The sequence below is a fragment of the Callorhinus ursinus genome, unplaced genomic scaffold, assembly GCF_003265705.2.
Source record: "Callorhinus ursinus isolate GAN/ISIS: 27379988/994484 unplaced genomic scaffold, GSC_fseal_2.0 scaffold28, whole genome shotgun sequence".
NCBI lineage: Eukaryota > Metazoa > Chordata > Mammalia > Carnivora > Otariidae > Callorhinus > Callorhinus ursinus.
In genome coordinates, this window is record NW_027397090.1 from 15,038,635 (window position 1) to 15,054,942 (window position 16,308).

Consider the following 16,308-nt stretch of genomic DNA (forward strand, 5'->3'; position numbering starts at 1 on the left):
TGCTTAACCTCCAATGCAGCATAAGGCAATTCCCCACCATGAAGATATGGCCCCAAATGTCAATAGTGCTGGGCTTAAGAAATCTCACTTTAAATCAAATCATCAATTTACATATAATTATGTATATAGTGACAGGGGAACAGGTCAAGTGACATCACAGGGATGCAATCAACAAAATCAGATCGTGGGAAACTCTAAAAGACAGTCGAAGTAGTTTCTTTAGCAAATAAAAGGGTATTTATCTTTTAGAGGTATATGCCGAAATATTTACAGATGAAATGTTATGATGTCTGGGTTTCCTTCAAAATAATTTACAATGGATATGGGTGGATGGATGGGGGTCTACATGAAATAAGACTGGCTATGAGTTAATAGTTGTTGAACTGGGTAGATAAGTATATGAAGGTTCACTCCCTGGTATGTTAAAATTGTGCGTGATAACAAGTTAAAGGATTTTAATCATTTATTATATAAAATGATGACGAGGGGTGCCTGAGTCGCTCAGTTGGTTAAGCGTCTGCCTTCAGCTCAGGTCATGATCTCGGGGTCCTGGGATGGAGTCCTACATCAGACTCCCTGCTCAGCGGGGAGTCTGCCTCTCCCTCTCCCTCTGCTCTCTCTCTCTTCCCCCTGCTCATGCATGCTCGCTCTCTCTCTCAAATAAATAAATAAAATCTTTACAAAAATAAAAAAATAAAATGATGGTGATAACAAATGATAGCTTAAAGAAGTGTTCTTTACTTTAAAATAAGAGTGTAGCATCTTTTTATCAGCGTATTTGTTTTCTACCGCTGCATAACAAATTGTTCCCAAACTTCGCAGGTTCTCAAACAGTACTATCTCATATAGTTTCTGAGATCCTCTTAGCCAGATGGTTCTGGCTCAGCAGCATCCACAAGATTGCAGTGAAGATAGTGGCTGGAGCTACAGTCCCCTGAAGGCTTGACTAAGCCCGGGTGATCCTCTTAGGAGATGGCTTACTCACATGGCTATTACCTGGATGCCTCAGTCCCTTGTTACAGGGCCTCTCTATAGTGCTGCAGAGTGTCTTAATGGCATGGCAGTTAGAGTCTCTCAGAGCAAGCAATCCAAGAGAAAGAATAAGCAAGGGGCTGCAGTGCCTCTCGTGACCTGGTCTTAGAAGTCTTACTGTCACTTCTGCCATATTTTATTCATTAGAAGTGAGTCACTAAGCCCAACCCATACTCAAGGGAAGGGAAATTAGGATCCACCCATTGAAGGGAGTTATAAGGAATTGGTGGACACATCCTAAACCATCACAATTGGCCTCTTTTTAAATTTTTTTTTTATTTTATTGGCCTATGACATCCTAAAGTGATAGAAACTCTAATCTCAGAAACCTGTGCTAGTATAAAAAAGACTGCGGATATATTGAGAGATTGTACCTACATTTAACGAGGTTCAGATACCTCCTTACTTATTATTAAAAGAGTCAATCTAAATGGAACCCTAATAGTATTTAACAGTAAATTATTTTTAAAGGTGAAATGAGGGACGCCTGGGTGGCTCAGTCTGTTAGCCGTCTGCCTTCGGCTGAGGTCATGATCCTGGGGTCCTGGGATTGAGTCCTGCACTGGGCTCCTTGCTCAGCGGGGAGCTTGCTTCTCCCTCTGCCTGCCATTCCCCTTGCTTGTGCTCTCTCTCTCTCTCTCTCTCACAAATAAATTAAAAAATAAAATGAAAGTGAAATGATATATTGAAACAATTTGAAAGAAGCAAAGAAGGATGAAGATCTTCAGTTAAGGAAGTACTAAAGGGTAAGATAAATTCTTTCTTTTTTAAGGTTTATTTATTTGAGAGAGGGGTGGGGGGAGCACATGCATCGCCAACAGGGGGGAAGCTCAGAGGTAGAGGGAGAGAGTCCCAAGCGCAGAGCCCACCGAGGGGCTCAATCTCACGGCCCCGAGCTGAAACCAAGAGCCAGTCACTCAACTGAGTGAGCCATCCAGGCACCCGGGGTAGGATAGATTCTGAAGGGTAAATTCATTTGCACTATCACTAAAAATTCTCACTGGAATTAAAGGAGAGCAAATATACAGGGTTGTTACAAGCAAATGAACAAAAGCCAACTCTTAGTTTCTCATCTTCCAAACATCCCCAGGCTCATCATAATCAGAAACATTCACAGTAGGCTGGATGTAATCCCATAGTTCCTTTATAGGAAACCATATCTTGTTTGCATAATATAAGCTAAACAAGGACACTGCTTCCTCCCTGCCTCTCAGGCATTCACCCTAGTCCTGTGGCAACTCTCTGATGTATTGTCCTTTCTTTTTTTTTTTCTTTAAAGATTTTATTTATTTATTTGACAGAGAGAGACACAGCGAGAGAGGGAACACAAGCAAGGAGAGTGGGAGAGGGAGAAGCAGGCTTCCCGCGGAGCAGGGAGCCCGATGCGGGGCTCGATCCCAGGACCCCGGGACCATGACCTGAGCTGAAGGCAGACGCTTAACGACTGAGCCACCCAGGCGCCCCTGTCCCTTCTTTTTTGCATGTCTTTCTTCTCCATCATATCAGAGAATCCCATAAAGAGTAGTCCCTGGACCTCATGCAGCATAATCACCTCAGGTGCATGGTTGAAGACATTTCTAGAGCCAACTCCAGCCCTCCCAAACCAGAAAATCTTACCCTGTGGGCCAGAAATATGGATCTTTAATAAGATCCCCAAGGTGAAACTGTTTTGTACAACGAAGCTCAAGAACCCCTACATCAGGCTATGAACATGAGAAGAGGGTCTGAGTCCCACTCACCTTTGCGTTCTCAGTCTCTCACCTATACCCTTGTACCCTTCCCGGCATAGGCACCCCTAGCACGCTGGTAGGTGTTAAGATAAATGTTCATGGAATTGAACTGACTTGGAAAGATTTCCGCGTCTTAAGAAGTTTTAACTCCACTAATTCATGAAGATTCTAGGTTGATGAGACTCTTTGGTAGGCTTGGTGAGGTGGTCACGGACTGTTTTTGCCCATCTCGCATCTGTTATCTCTTGTGATAACAGCGCTGTTGTTTTCCTGAGGGGAGCCACTCGTCTTGTGCTCCATTCCTGTAGTCTAAGAGGCACTGGCAAGACTTTCTCCACAAAGGACATGAGCCTGTGTCCCAGGTTTGGCCAATCGGAGCATATATTCCCCCAGACTACTGCGACTGGTTCAGAAATGGGTACGTGACACAGTGAGACCTCTACTCCAGATTTGCTGGTGCCGTCAGGAAAGAGGTATCTTCTTGGCTCTGGGTTTGCTAAGCTGGTGGAACATGAGTCTGGACTTTCCAATGACAATCTTTTTTTAATTTTTAATTCAATTAATTAACATATAGTGTATTATTACTTTCAGAGGTAGAGTTTAGTGATTCATCAGTTGCATACAACACCCAGGGCTCATTACATCAAGTGCCCTCCTTAATGTCCATCACCCAGTGACCCTGTCCCCCCACCCACCTCCAATGACCACCTTTGTTTTCACCTAATCTACTTGTGGTCTCTACAGATTTGCCTGTTTGGGACACTCCACATGTAAATGGAACCATACAATAGGTGGATTTTTTTTTTTTTTTTGGATACATGGCTTTTTTCACTTAGCATAATGTTTTCTTTTTTTTTTCAAAGATTTTATTTATTTATTTGAGAGAGAGAATGAGAGATAGAGAGCACGAGAGGGAAGAGGGTCAGAGAGAGAAGCAGACTCCCTGCTGAGCAAGGAGCCCGACATGGGACTCGATCCCGGGACTCCAGGATCATGACCTGAGCTGAAGGCAGTCGCTTAACGAACTGAGCCACCCAGGCGCCCTAGCATAATGTTTTCAAGACTCATCCATGATATAGCACGTAGAGTGCTTCATTCCTTTTTATTGCTAATATCCCACTGTATGGATAGTTCATCCATTTGTCAGTGCAGTGGACATTTGGGTACGCTTTGACTTTTCATGGATCAATAAGTTCCTTTTTTATGCTTAAGTATTTTTATAACAGTGAAAAATTGTAATGCAGATGGTTCTGAATCAAATATTGGAACATGTGATTTGATGAGTGACGAGTGTGATTTGACAGAGATAGTGAAATGAAATATGAGAACCTTCAACAGTCCTAGAAAATCAGGGCTGTATTGTTTATGTAACAATGTTACCTTTGTGTATTAGGCTTCAATTCACATTTGAAGTTTCAAAATTATAAATCATAACATTTCATAATTATGATATGGCTTCAAGATTGGCAATGGGTGCCTTGAAAATTCTGCTCTAAGTGTTTATGAGCAGGTGATAAAACTTGGTCACTTCACTTTTGGTCACTGTCACTTTCACAGTCAATGATGATGGTTGTCTGTGAAACAAGACTCAAGTTCCTCACCCCACCCTGTCCCAAAGGCTCTGAAACAAGCACACAGATGTTTTCAAATTTTACCAGTGTTCTTACTGCTAACAATTATAGGAAAACAAAGATTAAAGATCACAATCAATGGGTCTCCAAGAATCATAAAAAATCTTTAAAAGCACTACTTATAGTTATCCCTAGTGATCATCTCAATGTTAGTGGGACTCAGGCCACCAATCTTCTTAGGTGTTCCCTTGGGAGAGGGGAATCTGCTTGTCATAGGTCAAGCAGACCTATGCCTGGACTAATGACCTGTGAGCTTCTTGGAACTTTGTAAGTCTGTAATCTCTACCAACTCCTCGGTTAACACCTTTCACAGTACGTTTAACTAATCAGGAAAGAGACAAAGAGCAAAGAATGAGGGAGCCAGACAGACCTGGGTTTGAAACCCAGTATATTAATTTTCTGTAGCTGGATAACAAATAGCCACACACGTAGTGGCTTGAACACATACTTTTTTTTTTTTTTAAGATTTATATATTTGAGAGAGAGAGAGCGAGAGCGTGAAGAGGAGCAGGGCAGGAAGGAGCAGAGGCAGAGGAAGAAGCAGACTCCCCGCTGAGGAGGGAGCCCCACATGGGCTCGATCCCAGGACACTGGGATCAAGTCCTGAGCCAAAGGTGGACACTTAACCGCCTCAGCCACCCAGGTGCCCCTTGAACACATACTTATTATCTCATCATTTCTGTGGGGGCAGGAGCTCAGGCACGGCCTAGCTGGGTTCTGTGCTTCAGGGTCATACCAGGTTGTAATCAAGGTGTCAGCCAGGATGGGGTTCTCATCCATAGGCTCAACTTCTATGTGGTGACTTTAACAACTTGGATGTGTAGATTTATGTATTTCATTAAATTTGGAAAGATTTGCTCACTGTATTTTTCAAATATTCTTTCCCCCCCTTTCTCTTTCTTCTCTTCTTCGGCAACTCCCATTATGTGTAGGTTGGTACACTAGAAGGTATCCCATACGTCTTTTGTTTGTTTTTTTAAGCTTCTCAAAGTGTGTTTCTTAAGCCAGAAGCATCAACACCACCTCAGAAGTTGGTAGAAATGTCAATTCTTAGGCCTATTCCAAATGTATTGAAGAAACTTTGGGGATGAGGCCCAACAATCTGTGTGTGTGTGTGTGTGTGTGTGTGTGTGTGTGTGTGTGTGTGTTTTAAGTGAAATTGACACACAATGTTACAGTAGTTTCAAGCGTACAACATAGTGATTCGACGAGTCTACACATTATGCTGTGCTTACTACAAGTGTAGCTGCCATGCGTCACCATACAACCCGATTATAATATCATTGACTACATTCCCTACACTTACACTTCATTCCCATTACTTACTCATTCCATAACTGGAAGTCTATACCTCTTTCTCCCTTTCACCCATTTTTCCTATCCCCCCAATTCCCTCCCTTCTGGCAACCACCAGTTTGCTCTCTGTATCTATGAGTCTATTTCTGTTTTGTGTTTTCCTTTGTTTTGTTTTTTAGATTCCACACCTAAGTGAAATCATATAGCATTTGTCGTTTCTCTGACTTGTTTCACTCAGCATAATACCCTCTAGGTCCATCCATGGTGTTGCAAATGGCAAGATCTCATTCTTTTTTATGGGAAATAGTCCATTGTGTGTATATTCCATATCTTCTTTATCCATTCATCTATTGATGGACCTTTACAGTGCTTCCATATCTTGGCTATTGTAAATAATGCTGCAATAAACATAGGGGTGCACATATCTTTTTGAATTAGTGCTTTGTGTTTTTTGGGAGGTGGCTATCCAGTAGTGGAATTACTGGATCATCTAGTATTTCTGTTTTGTGGTTTTTGAGGAACCTCCGTACTATTTCCCAAAGTGTTTACACCAATTTACATTCCTACCACCAGTTTTTGAAGATTCCTTTTTCTCCACATCTTCGCCAACACTTGTTATTTCTTATCTTTTTTGATTTTAGCTATTCTGACAGGTGTAAGGTAGTATTTCATTGTGGTTTTGATTTGCATTTCCTTGGTGATTAGTAATTTTGAGCATCTTTTCTTGTGTCTGTTGGCCATCTGTATGTCTTCTTTGGAAAAATGTCTATTTAGATCTTTTGGCCATTTTTTAATTGGATCATTCATTTTTTTGGTGTTGAGTTGTGTCCATTGTTTATATATTTTGGATATTAACCCCTTATTGGATATATCATTTGCAAATATCTTCTCCCATTCACTAGATTGCCTTTTTGTTTTATTGATAGTTTCCTTTGCTGTGCAAAATCCTTTTATTTTGGCATAGTCCTAATAGTTTATTTTTGCTTTTGTTTCCCTTGCTTGAGGAGACATATCTAGAAAAATATTACTAAGGCCAATGTCCAAGAGGTTATGACCTATGTTTTCCTCTAGGAGTTTTATGGTTTCAGGTCTCACATTTAGGTCTTTAATTCTTTTTTTTTTTTAGGTCTTTAATTCTTTTTCAGTTCATTTTTGTATATCGTGTAAGAAAGTGATCCAGATTTTCTTTTGCATGTAGCTGTCCAGTTTTCCCAACACCATTCGTTGAAGAGACTGTCTTTTCCTCATTGTATATTTTTGCTTCTTTTGTCTTAGATTAATTGACCATGTAGGAATGAGTTTACTTCTGGACTCTCTATTATAGTCCATTGATCTATATGTCTGTTTCTGTGGCAGCACCATACTGTTTTGATTACTTTAGCTTTGTAGTGTATCTTGAAATCTGGGATTGTGATTCCTCCAGCTTTGTTCTTTCTCAAGATTGTTGGCTATTTGAGGTCTTTTGTGGTTCCATATAAATTTTAGAATTCTTTGTTCTAGTGCTGTGAAAAATGCTGTTGGTATTTTGATAGGGATTGTATTGAATCTGTAGATTGCTTTGGGTCATAGGGACATTTTAACAACATTAATTCTTCTAATCCACGAGCATGGTATATCTTTCCATTGTTCATGTTGTCTTCAATTTCTCTTATCAATGTCTTATAGTTTTCAGAGTACAGGTCTTTCACTTCCTTGGTTAAGTTTATTCCTAGGTTTTTTTGGGGGAGGTTATAATTATAAATAGGATTATTTTTTAAATTTCTCTTTCTACTGCTTTATTATTAGTGTATGTAGAGAGAGACTCAACTTTACTGAATTAATTTATAACTCCTAATAGTTTTTTGGTGGAGTCTTTAGGATTTTCTATATATAGTGTCACGTCATCCACAAATAGTAAGTTTTACTTCTTCCTTACCAACTCAATTGCCTTTTATTTCTTTTTCTCATCTGATTGTTGTAGCTAACACTTCCAGTACATGATGCTGAGTAAAAGTTTTGAGAGTGGACATCCTTGTCTTGTTCTGAAGCTTAAGAGAAAAAGCTCTCAGTTTTTCACCTTAGCAATCTATGTTTTAACAAGCCCTCCAGGCAGTTCTGACACATGCTAAGGTTTGAGAACCACTGGTTTAGACAGTTCTGAATTTATTGATTTAGGCTATCCATGTATCTTTCAAATCTTTTTTTTAAATTTTATTTATTTATTTGACAGAGAGAGACACAACAAGAGAGGGAACACAAGCAGGGGGAGTGGGAAAGGGAGAAGCAGGCTCTCCACTGAGCAGGGAGCCCAATGCGGGGCTTGATCCCAGGACCCTGGGATCATGACCTGAGCCGAAGGCAGACGCCTCGCTGACTGAGCCGCCGAGGGCCCAGCAGTTGGAGTTGCTAACGCAGGATCAGATGAGAACCCAAGGAGCTATGGGCCCAACTATTGCTCCAGCCCAATAGGCAAGATCAGTATCACATAAGTATGTGAGCTGCAAGAGAGCCTGGAACCCTGCAGCGACCTTTCAAACATAAACAATGTGGCTGTGACTTCACTTTTGTCTTCCAAATCTCATGCCAGATGTTTCGTGAGGTTTGCACACCTAGAGTTATGCAAGGAAGGGAATTCAGGGATATGTAGTTTTAGTTATTTGTTACTGTGTAACAAACTACCCCCAAACCCTTAGATGAAAACTGTAACAATCATTTATGTAGCTCAGGAACATACAGTTTGGGGAGGGCTCAGCGAGGACAGTTTATCTGTGCTCCCAATGGTGTCAGCCAGAGTGGCTCCAAAAACTGATCAGAGGCTGGCTGGGGACTGGAATCACCTGAAGGCTCCATCACCCCCTTGTCTATGATTAATGCTAGCTGTCAGCTGGAATGGTCGACTCTCTGTGCGGTTTCTCTGGCATGGCAGCTTCATGGTAGCCAGGCTTTTTATTGGAGATTCAAGGTTCCAAAGATATAGGACTTAAGAGAGAGGGAGAGGGAGACAAAGTAGGAGAGGGAGAGAGACAGATAGGAAGACGGAGTTTCTATTTTGGTTGTCATTAATTAGCTATGCCACTTTAAGCAGGTCATTTATTTTCTCTGAACCTCAGTTCTCAAATTTTAAAAATCAGGACTTATTTTGGGGTTGCCCAGAAGAAGACTCTGAGGCAATAATTTGAGTGAAAGTAGTTTATTTAGGAGTTAATCCCAGGAAATAGAAGGGAGCTGAGACGTGTACAGGGAAAGAAGGAAGCTGGTAAAAGTTAATCAAGCAAGTTACCACTGTGGGCAACTGGAGCTTAAAACCTCCAGGGAAACCTGGGGAAACACTATAGAATCTATGTTACAGATCTATCTCATCCAAGGGTTGAGGAGCTGGGATATTTATACATCAACTCCCATTGGTTGAAGACTCTGGGGAACATTAATTCCTCAGCACCTTTGGTCTGCTGAGATCTATACAAGTGGAAAAAGCCCTCAGACAAAGAGATACAGGTGCTGCTGGAGGAAAATTAACAGGTTTGCATTGAAAATGGTTAAGAGCTTAAGGGATATGAACAGGGCACCCATGGGGTTTGCTACAGAATATAGGTAGCTGAGTAATTAAAATGAGATGATACACAAAGAAATCCACTCCTGGCGTGACGGTGCGTGTTCTTACTTTGGAACCCACCACTGCAGGATTGAAGGGAGGCCCTGAGGTCCAGGAGGTTTCAATACTCACATCAGGAGACACGGCCAATTTCCTGAAAGACAGTCTTAAGAAATGGCAGTAATATTAGTGGATTACCCACCCCCCCTCAATGGACTTCAGGGTTAATAACCTGTCACCCTATGGGAGTGCAGACTTCCCCGGTGGTTCCTCATAACAGTCTTATTTACACAAGGCTTGCTACCTTGGCTAATCTTACCCAAGGTCCAACCCTTGCAGATCACTGCCCCTTACCCCCCAAATGTTGTGGAACTCACCATCTGGTGACATTATCCAAGGACGGTTGCAAAACCATGTTACTACGATATTGGATTCATAAATCTGTAGTCAATTGATAGATGTCTGCGCATCTCTTAAGGTTTTTGAGCAGAGGAGCGACATAACCCAATCTTTGGGAAGATTCTGGTGTGCAGGATTAAAAGACAGCAAAGAGGGAAAAGCAGAGTCTGTGTGTCTATGTGTGAAGTTATTACAACTACCCATTTTGAGCCACGCGGGATGGGAGGAACTGACTTGGCAAGAAGCGTTGTGCATGTAAAGGGACCGATGTGAAAGGGGCAAATCTTGGTGTCTCATAATAAAGTAAGCAATGGCCTGGTATCGCAAGACTCCGGTCCCCAGGCATGGGGCCACGGCCACCTTTGCAATGTTCCTCGCGTCTTTCCTCACGTGTAAGGGAGCACCACGCAGGGTTACAGCTGGGAGCGAGAGGAGTGCGCCGGCTGCGCGCTCAGCGCCGAGTTCACGACAGGGTAAGCGCGCTAATCCCATCTTCTCCTCTATCAGGAAAAAGGCAGGGGAGATAATACCATCTACATCCAGGGTTTGCCTTAAGTACTGAGGCTAAGTACCGGGCATGTAGTAGGCACCCAACCCCAGCCCGTTGCCTCCCCGGCCCGCACACCGGTGGAGTGAACGCACGGACACTACCGACGAAGGGGAGCTCCCGCGCTTGGCTCCCAGGCCGCCCCCGGCACGCGCTCCCTCCCGCCGCGCACTGTTGCCGGGGCCCGAGCACCGCCCTACTCCAGCGCGGGCCAATGGCAGCGCGGCCCGGGCACCGCCCAGCTCCAGCGCGGGCCAATGGCGGCGCCTCAGGGGCACCGCCCTGATCCCGAGCGGGCCAATAGCGGCGAGACCCGGCGCGGGAGCCGCCCCCGGTCGGGTGGGGAGGCGGGGAGACAGCCACCGACTCCGCCCCTCTCCCCTCTGACCCGTTGTCTCGTCTCTCCGTCTTCCTGTTCCAAACCACGTGGACGCGCCGGGGGCTGCGGGGCTACGGGAGAGAGCCCGGGTCGCCACCGCCGCTGTCGCCGCCGCCGCCGGGGTCGCGACCCCCGCGCCCGTCCGAAGTCGCCGCGCCCGGGCCGCCCGCACCTTTGCGGAGGGCGCGCACATGGCGACACAGGCGCACTCCCTCAGCTACGCTGGCTGCAACTTCTTGCGCCAGCGACTGGTCCTGTCCACCCTGAGTGGGCGCCCCGTCAAAATCCGAAAGATTCGGGCCAGAGACGACAACCCGGGCCTCCGAGGTAACTCGGGTCGGGCAGCGCGCGGGGTGGACGCGGGGGCCACGGGGGTGCGGCGCCGATGCCCTGGGGGCGGCGCGCGGGGAGCCTGCGCGTCTCGCGGGCGCGTCGGGGAGGCCGAGCGCTGCGTCGCCCCCGCACCCGAGCGCGCCTGGACTGGGGGGGGGGGGGGGGGGGGGGGGTCGGGCCCGAGCGGTGTGCTCAGCTGCGCGCTGCGCTGGCGTCTCGGGCGCTGCTAGTAAACAGCTACACGTTTTCCAGCACTACGTGTTGCAACAAATCCCGGGCATCGCCCCCTCGCCTGCCTTAAGTCCCTCTTGCTCACGCTGTGAGCCTCTCAAAGGATAAAGGCAGTTTGCTGGACCGAAATGTGGTGATTGGGCAGATATAAGATGGAGAGAGATTTGGAGAGAAAAGTACCCCTGTTTGGTTCCGTGCCCTGGCCCAAAACACGTCTCAGAAGCAGCTGCCCCCGCGGACATCGGCTGTCCCTGTCGCCATGATTTCTCAGCTGCCCTCACACCTCTCCTTGGGTGTGGATTAAAGAAAAAATTAAAATTCTGTGTTTGTTTTTAGCTGTAACTGGGATGTGCGCAGGACAGAAGCTTTGTGATTTTTTTTTTTTTAACTCACGGGCCTAATTGCCTTGACTTCAGTCAGATTTGATGACAAGCGCTAAACTACTTTTTTGCCCGACAGAGGTGGATTGATGAAAAAATAGGGCTTGTTTAAACTCACATCAAGTTAAGTGGTGCCGATTTTCAACTGGTACCCGGGAATAAGACACATGCATTTGAAAGCTTCTGTCTGGTTATCTCAGATTGGGAGATTCACTCAAAGGAAAAAGGGAAAACCTATCTGCAAATTGAAGGAGAGAGTTTGTGGTTGGTCTTGGAAGCTATGTCGGTCCTGTTGAAGTGTTTACTTTTGCACCGACTTCTGTACTAGTTGGCCGGCCCATTTCATCATCTGTCTGCATGTTCTGAAGGGTTAACTTCTCTCCCTCTCTCGAATGGTGATTGGTTGCACATAACGGGAAAACGCAATGTCATTGATGGAGATAGACCGTTAGGAAAGAAAGACCCTCCATACCTGGTGACCGTGGGAAGGGCTTGTGTTGGTACATGATTCTTCTCTCTACCGCTCAGAAACACTGAGAGCATTGAGGAGGGACCCCTAGTATGGTTTCTGCCAGGTGTTCTCAACATCTGTCCTTAGTTTGAATCGGCGTGGGCAAAGCAGTTGCTTGAGTGCTCTGCTCTTGTGGCATTCTCAGCCAGCTCTCCGCTTTACCTCCAGTTTACTCTAGAGAATTTGCCACTAGCTAGATATGGTAAGACAGGCTTCTACTTCTGTGAACAGTGGGCATAGGTTTTTTTGTCGTTTGTTTTTTAAATAGCAATAGAAGTCCTTTGGCCTGGAAACCTGGGATTTCTGTGGGAAATATAGTGCTTGTAAGATACAATTTAGTGTTTGTCTTTTGACAGGTGGCCTCCAGACTAATATTTAATGTTCTGAAGGATGCGTCCCCCCCTCCCTGCTGTCCACTGTTTGTGAACATTTCTTCACTGCCACACACACGAACTCTCATTTCTTCCAACAGGGCTTGGCCACTTGGCACTTTCCTGAAAGGTTGCCAGGCTCCGCTGCTTGGGGGAGGTAGTGCTCTTTGGCAGATGTGTTGGTATTTTATGGGGAGCACTGCGTGGAGCATTATTTGCCTTACCTTATTAATACACCAAGGGAAAAAACAGAGGCTCCTGACTTAGATCTCCTTGTGATGGTTTCAGGTCCTCAGAAATCTTGTAGATGTTCACTTAATTTCTTCAAGAGAGGGGCTTGAGGTCGGGTTAAGCCACTGACTGGGTGGCTCAGTCGGTTAAGCGTCTGCCTTCGGCTCAGGTCATGATCCCAGGGTCCTGGAATGGAGCCCTGATTCAGGCTCCTTGCTCAGCGGTTGTGTATCAGGGGCTGCATGTATTTCTATACATAAATATGCACGTGTGTGTATGCATATGTGTATATATACATACGTGTATATGTATCTATGAATGCATGTATATACACACAAATATCTCAGTTCCCTTGAAGAAATTTTTTTAAAAAGATTTTATTTATTTGTCAGAGAGAGAGAGCGCAAGCGGGCGCGCATAAGCAGGGGGAGCTGCAGGCAGAGGGAGAAGCAGGGAGCCTGATGCAGGACTCCATCCCAGGACCCTGGGATCAACCGTGATTCTGGCAGCATCTGTCCAGAACAGAAGCAGACCCAGAAGGTCTTCCTTCATAACCCTCAGGGGTTATGTGGTCATAGTCAAGTGAGTCCTTGGTAGTTTGATTAAAGATGTAGCCAGGAGGCTGTGCCACCAGTCATCTCTCCCTTTCTGACTCTTTTCTGACTCAGATTCTGAGAATTGGTAAAGACTCAGAGCATATTCAATAAAATCTTCAGCTTAAGTATAAAAATTGCATCTCTCAAAGGTGCTTGCTTAATCATCCCTCCTGGTGTGGGCTCTGGAGGGTGGGGGGGTGTGGAGGCCTTTTGCCTCAGGGGCAGTGGTTCAGAAAAAGGTTCCAGAGCCCCAGTATGTGCAAGGCTTTGTGGGAGTGTAAACACGAGAGGCTGGTTGCCCCACTTCTGGAGGAGCTTTCTGAGTAGGAAGCGCTTGAGAGACTAGCTTGAGTAACGTCAAGTAGGAAGAGCTGAATGTTGTAAAGGGACTCAGGGGGGTTAGGGCAGAGGCTTCCCTGGGGGTTGTGAAGGAAGACTTTCTGGGTCTGCTTCTGGTCTGGACAGATACGATGGTGGCTGCCGGAATCACGGTTGGCGAAAGGAACAGCTTGTAAGTCAAAGAGTTCTTTATTTATTATGTCGAGGTAAAATCCTTAATTTGTCGTGGTTGTAGTAGTTTGGTGGTTAAGAGCTTGGTCTCCGAGTTGGACCTTGGTTTGAGTCCTGGTTCTGCTTTTGCTGTTAGCTCTCGGACCTTAGGCAAATTCTTCAACGTTTCTGAGCCTCAGTTTTTTTCATCTATAAAGTGAGGCCAACATCACCAGCGTCATTGGGTTATTGTGAAGATTAAATAAAATAATACTTAAAGTACACAGAGCAGTGCCAGGCATGTAGGAAAAATAAACGTTAGCTGGTTTTGGGGCGCCTGGGTAGCTCTTTTGTTTAAGCGTCCGAATCTTGATTTCGGCTCAGGTCATGATCTCAGGGTTCTGCGACTGAGCCCTGCATCTCTGGCTCTGTGCTCAGCAGGGAGTTTGCTCCCCCCGCCCCCCCCCCCCGTGCACTCTCTCTCTCACATAAAAAATAAATAAATCTTTTAAAAATAATGTTAGCTGGTTTTATTATTATGTAACTTCTACCTACGAGTATAGTTCTGCTCTCTGGCGTCCGAAATCTGTTCCTGCTTCTTTTAAAAAGATTTATTTATTTATTTATGTGAGAGAGAGAGCGAGCGTACAGAGGGGGATTGAGAGGGAGAAGCAGACTCCCCGCTGAGCAGGGGGCTCGGTCACAAGACCCCGAAATCGTGACCTGAGCCGAAGGCAGACACTTAACCGACTGGGCCACCCAGGAGCCCCTGTTCCTGCTTCTATATGGAACCTTTTTACATATTTAAAGAGAATTATGCCTTCTTTTTGTCCTCTCTTTTCCGTGTAAAGTTTTCCTTTTGGGTGATGTCTTCCAAATATTTGTGTGTATTATGTATAATATAGTGGTTTTCAAACAAGGCAGTTTTGCTCCCCTGGGGGACATTTGGCAGTTTTTGGAGATATTTTTGGTGGTTACAACTGGGAGGCTGCTCCTGGCATCTTGTGGGTAGAGCCCAGGGATACCAATAAACATCCTGCAGTGCACCATACAACTTCCTCACACAAAGACTACTTCTGCCCAAAATGTCAATAGTGTGGATGTTGAAACCCCTGGCATATGAGACTTAATTATTATGCCTTTTCTTTTCTTTTCCCCATATCTCCAGTGGTTGGGAATAGCAGTGTGTGGACCAAGAAAGCTGCAGAGGGATTCAGAAGGGGGTGAGACACAGGTCAAACTCTGTGACTTCAGGCAGACAAGCTAATCTCTTAAATAAAACTGCCTCCTTCCAGTGCAGAGGGATTGTGTATAATGAGAAGATTTTGAACCCCAAAGAAAGATGATCCTGGAATGATTTTTACTAATTACACAACCCCATGTGTAGTTTTTGCTTCATTCTGAGAAACACAGACAACTATGTTTCATTCTACTCTTGCTGTTCAGTGAGGAGGAAGTAAATACTTGGTTCTGCCGCTGTGTTCCTGCGGGTAGAGAGCCAAGGCATAGTTAGGTGAGGTAGACCGCAAAGTTGGAGTCTACTGAGTGGCAGAGCTGGAAGGAGGATGCAGCCGGCTCCCGCCCGGAGGGCTTGTTCTCCCGTTTAACCGCATGTGGGACTCGGCTGTTCCTCGGTGTTCCGGAAGGCAGCTGTCCACAGCGCCCCCGGCTCTGGATTTCATGAGGGCTGTGTCTTGCAGGGTTAGGTTGAGTTCACAGTTTATGGGTAAGAATGGAAAGAATTCCACAAGAATAATTGTTTAAAGTGGGAATAGGGAAAGATGGACTTGGGCAGGAGCACCGGTTTAACGGTTAGGACACGGGACCCTGAGCCAGTCCCATGACTAAGCCTCACAGTGTTCCCCTGTGAAATTGGAGAGAGGAGTTATGTGGGCCCAGGGGAGTGCTGCACATGGCTTCATCAGATGAGATTCTGAAAAGGGAGGGGCAAGTGGAGTTTTAATCAGAAGAATTCCTCAAAATGTGTTGAGGAAACATGCTACATAGAGGTCTTTTGAAAGGAAAACATCTTTTGGTAAACTGATGTGCTGTTTTGGGGCTAAATCTGGCTGTTCATAAATTGCATCTTCTAGAAGGAGAATTGTAAGGGAAAACTTTCTCCTCTACTCTCAGTACCCTCCCAGATGTGCGGGGTTTTTCCCCCTACAAAGCAGTTCTCCAGTTCTCAGTGAGAATCAGCTGGATGTCCTACAGATTGAACTCAATTCTGACGCTGTACATGGAGATAGCAGCAGATCCCACACGGTAAGGGCTCAGTCCCACAAGACTGCCCCCACTTCGGACAAGTCCCATTTGCAAGTTCAGGCCACTTGTACTTCTGACCAACTGGTTATATAAATCGGGGGTTCTCATCGTCCCTTCCTCGGGTCTGACAATTTGCTAGAATGGCTCACAAAGCTCAGGGAAACACTTGTATTCACCAGTTTATTGTAAAGGATATTATAAAGGACACAGCTGAACACACACAGATGAGGTATATAGGGCCAGGTCCTGCAGGGTCCTGAAACAGGAGCTTCTGCCCTCTGGAACCAGGGTGTGCACCACCCTTCCAGCACCTGTG

General features: G+C 45.3%; 1 protein-coding gene across 2 annotated transcripts in view; it reads left to right on the forward strand.

Moving 5' to 3' along the window:
- The first annotated feature begins 10,616 nt into the window (after nucleotides 1-10,616).
- RCL1 (RNA terminal phosphate cyclase like 1) overlaps nucleotides 10,617-16,308 on the forward strand; it is a 62,572-nt gene continuing 56,880 nt past the window's right edge. Inside the window, exon 1 of one of the 2 annotated variants that reach the window (XM_025891467.2) lies at nucleotides 10,617-10,912. In XM_025891467.2, coding sequence (XP_025747252.1) covers nucleotides 10,777-10,912 — 136 coding nt within the window. In that variant the 5' untranslated portion in view covers nucleotides 10,617-10,776. Of the gene's footprint in view, nucleotides 10,913-13,666; nucleotides 13,750-16,308 lie in introns of those variants that run through there. The other variant, XM_025891468.2, reaches the window with a different exon arrangement.